This window comes from Pelobates fuscus, chromosome 3, assembly GCF_036172605.1.
Source record: "Pelobates fuscus isolate aPelFus1 chromosome 3, aPelFus1.pri, whole genome shotgun sequence".
NCBI classification, from domain to species: domain Eukaryota; kingdom Metazoa; phylum Chordata; class Amphibia; order Anura; family Pelobatidae; genus Pelobates; species Pelobates fuscus.
Window position 1 is genome coordinate 259,828,706 of NC_086319.1, and position 3,702 is coordinate 259,832,407.

The 3,702-nt window shown below is 35.0% G+C and overlaps 1 protein-coding gene across 1 annotated transcript; it reads right to left on the reverse strand.

Annotated features, from left to right (window-relative positions):
- Nucleotides 1–906: 906 nt before the first annotated feature.
- On the reverse strand, nt 907–3,425 carry NODAL (nodal growth differentiation factor). The gene is made up of 3 exons (XM_063445497.1): nt 3,140–3,425; nt 1,555–2,333; nt 907–1,059 (listed from the first exon to the last, which is right to left on the reverse strand). The coding sequence occupies exons 1-3, from the start codon at nt 3,423–3,425 to the stop codon at nt 907–909; spliced, it is 1,218 nt and encodes a 405-aa protein (XP_063301567.1).
- Between the last annotated feature and the right edge of the window lie 277 nt (nt 3,426–3,702).

Consider the following 3,702-nt stretch of genomic DNA (forward strand, 5'->3'; position numbering starts at 1 on the left):
GGAATGATGTCTGCTAATCATGGGATGCCCTAAATATAAATGTATAGTTTTTTTTCCACTTACCTGAGGTTTGTGGGGAACTGGCTAGGCTATGGGATTTATATTTTTATACTAAATTAGCTGATTTGGGTAAATAGCCAATTTGTAGATTATTTCCAAATTGTGGTTTAAAATTAGAAGTATGTTTTTGAATTGACATCAGTTGCCAGTTTAGTGAATAAACCTTTTTAAAGTTATTTACTAAATTGCAAACTGACTCAGGAAATGTACATGTTGTCTTGAGTATAATATAGTAGGGTTCGATAATGTTTCCAACTCTGCTATTTTGGACTAAATATATCATTTCTTTTGTGTATTCTCCACATGTCAGTTTAGTGAATAAATATCTATTATGTATACCTTGTTATTGCCTTTATTAGTGTGGAATGTGAATTAATTCACCATTTGAATATCTTCCTTGGCCATTTAAAATTATGTAAACACACAAGCAATTCAAGTATCATACATTGTCCAGAGAAATATAAGAACAACTTCAGAATGCTAATTCAAACTTGTATTTAATATATTCATAGCAATTACTAACAAATACATAACATACAATACATATAAAAGCTTAAACAGTTTACTCTGCCAAAATATATTTATTTTTCCTTCATCTTTTATATATACAGTATTATACAGATCCATATATACATTATATACAGAGTAGACGTAGGGCCACTTATGATACCCCTGCTGATGTTGTTGATCTGGAGAACCTCACAGAGGTAGAATATAATCTTTAGCAGTTGGAGACCCAGATAAGTCCTTTCCATACTACCATATAAAGTCACTTAAGGATTCTGGTCCTTTACAGTAAATAAATTAGAATACAAACAGTTTATTGTAATCATTAAGAAAAAATATTCAGCTGCACCCACATTCCTCAACAACCATGTCCTCGTGGTGCTTCAAAACGACGTCATTGCCTTCAAAATACAACATAGACAATGCACTCATCTTCACTGGAATGCAGGCTGGACACTCCACTCGTTCCGGTTGATACAGCTTAACCACACTCTGTAAATTCATCAGAGAAAAGAAAGGCTTGTTAAAAAATTGTCAAACTTTATTACTAAATACAATATATGCATACATCTGTAAACAAAGCACCGGAGGGATTCTTGATCTTGGTGCAATCAACACAGCATCAGACTATCTATTAATAAATACCTAATTTTTAGAGCATTTTCTGATATATAACAAGATGCTATCAACATTCGCCCTCCTAGTCAGTCTTAAACAGCTCGGCTGCCTGAGAATTTGTAAATAATGGTTTGTCACATTTGTCTTGTTGGCTTAATGTTCCCACTATCTGTAGCCAGCAAGTGGCCAGGGATGATGAGAGTCATGCTTCAAATGCAGTTAGGACGATCTATGGTCACCCAAATCTACTTGAAATTACTGTTTAGCAATTATTTTGCTAACATTTAGAAATGTATACATTTTCTATATTCAGGTGTTTTAAATGTTTCAATGATAACAAAAGAGTATTAAACTCAGTTGTATCGTTACCTTCATGTAAGCATGGTTCGTTGGCTTGAAGGTCTCATTCAAGGGGATTGGACAGGCTCCTTCACACCGGTATGCATTGTACTTTCTTGGATAGACAATCCAGCTCTCCCAACCAATTTTCTGAAAATCTACAATCATGTCTACCTTCCTGCAAAGATGTTTCCCAACTTCCACTGGATTTGAGGGTCCATTGCCCGTGAACAGATGGTGCTTTTCATTCCTGTTCCTTCTGTGTCTCCTTATACTTGACAGTCTGGTACTTTTCTCAAGTGTAACATGCTTCGATGTCTCCACTGTTTTGATGAGGCTAAGGGAACTAGAAAGGTTGGCAGATGGCTTGTCCTTGGAAAACACCACCAGCATAACTCTTTCTGTGGTGATGAAGGGCACATCCACACTATCTGTATTCTGCCGAAGACTATTTTCTGTCTGAGCTAACATTTCTGCTACCCTTGTCTCCATGTTATTTCTTTCTGTTCTCTTAATCCACATATCTTCTGTGTGAGAATATTTGTCTAGTTGATTGAGGTAGCGCTGAATTATATCAGTAAGATTGAAAACCTTCCAGGAGGAGTTTTGTTCAACAGAAAAGTCAGTGGCAAATGACCCTAAAAACATATTATGTCCATTCTTGCTATGATAGATCTCCACCGTCACATTGCGTGATGTCTCCAGAGATGGAAGATGGATTCTTAGCTGTGCCAACCTTAATTCATTGTTGTTGGAAATGGAAGACATGTCAAAAAGCAGTGCCCAATTACCGTCTTTTTGAAAGCATTCTAAAGAAGATTAAAAAAAACACTCAAAATTAATAACCTACTACAAAGTTAATATTTAATGTTTTATATTATAGAGGAAAAGAAAAGGTAGTAGACAACTCAAATAATCTTTCAGTAGAACTAATACTAGGCAAGTTCATAAAACTATGCTGAGTATGAATATAGTAATATAAGCATGATAATTCAAAAGAACAAAAAGACACTAGTAGCTGAATGCATTCTGTCTATGTTTTTGTCTGTTTTATAATTTCGTTTTGTTAAATTTTTCTTTATCATTCAGATCACTATAGACTGAACAGCAGTTACTTCACCAAATGTAAAAAACATTGCATCCTTGTTTTGTGGTAAGTAGGTGCTATTTTTACATGGGGCCAAGTCCCAATACACAAAATCTAATGAGCCTATGATTGTTTTAACACTCGTCTGAGCAGGGGGCTGTCTGATAAATGATGGTCCATCTTAATCACAAGGGAACAAACACAGGACCAATGACATAACACAACAACAAAAACATCAGTTAAGTAAATACAGAATCAACATTCACTCTTAGTTACATTTCTACTAAATAGTTTACTATTCTATTTTTTTAAAAATGTATTTTGAAAATCGCATATTTTTTCCATACAAATATTTTACCATTGTGGCTTTAAGTTATAAATAATTCAAAATGTCATGTACAAAAAGATGTAATTAAATGAACAGAATTACGACAGTAAAATAAGCCAAAGCAATAAATATTAATAAAAAAACAAAAAAAACTATGGCGAGTAAACATTAAAAAGTAATAGTACATGTCATCTACATACCTTTAGCAACCAAGTTTAGAACAGTGTCATATTCTGGAAGGGAATAATGTTCAGGCATGGGAACGTCTGAGTGGCGTCTGTTGCTTAGAGTTTGGTAGAGCTGCATCATGTAAAATGGAAATTTTGTATCTTGGTGATGCCTCTTTCCATAAAGAGTGCTTAATACCTTTGATCCTAAGTCAGATCCAGAAAAGTGCATTCTGGCTTCTCCTCTGTCTACAAAGGAGGGTAAGCAGTGGACCAAGCAAAAGAGAGTAAAGCACAGAACAGTTTTAAGCACAGCCATCTCTTAAGTTCTCTTCTGAATTGCTGTCTCACAGCAGATGTTGATTGCTAACTAACTGTTTCACGTTTGACCTGGCTGAGGAATACCCTGGCTTTATATAGGAGGTGAAGCCTGAGCTTACATGGCTTTTCACACCTATGACCTTTTTGATCTAAATGACCTCACCATCAAAAAGCCAAAAGGCCCTAGGACTAATGTACAATTAATGGCATCCTACTGTTAAGCTAACAGTCCTAAGACTGCAAGTTCTCTAACATTTCACAGATAGATATAAAAT

Coding starts and splice junctions, on each gene's coding strand:
- NODAL (XM_063445497.1), bottom strand. CDS start 3,425: ATGGCTGTGCTTAAAACTGTTCTGTGCTTTACTCTCTTTTGCTTGGTC. Junction 2,334..3,139: donor TCTAAACTTGGTTGCTAAAG/GTATGTAGATGA, acceptor AATCTTCTTTAG/AATGCTTTCAAAAAGACGGT. Junction 1,060..1,554: donor CGAACCATGCTTACATGAAG/GTAACGATACAA, acceptor ATGAATTTACAG/AGTGTGGTTAAGCTGTATCA.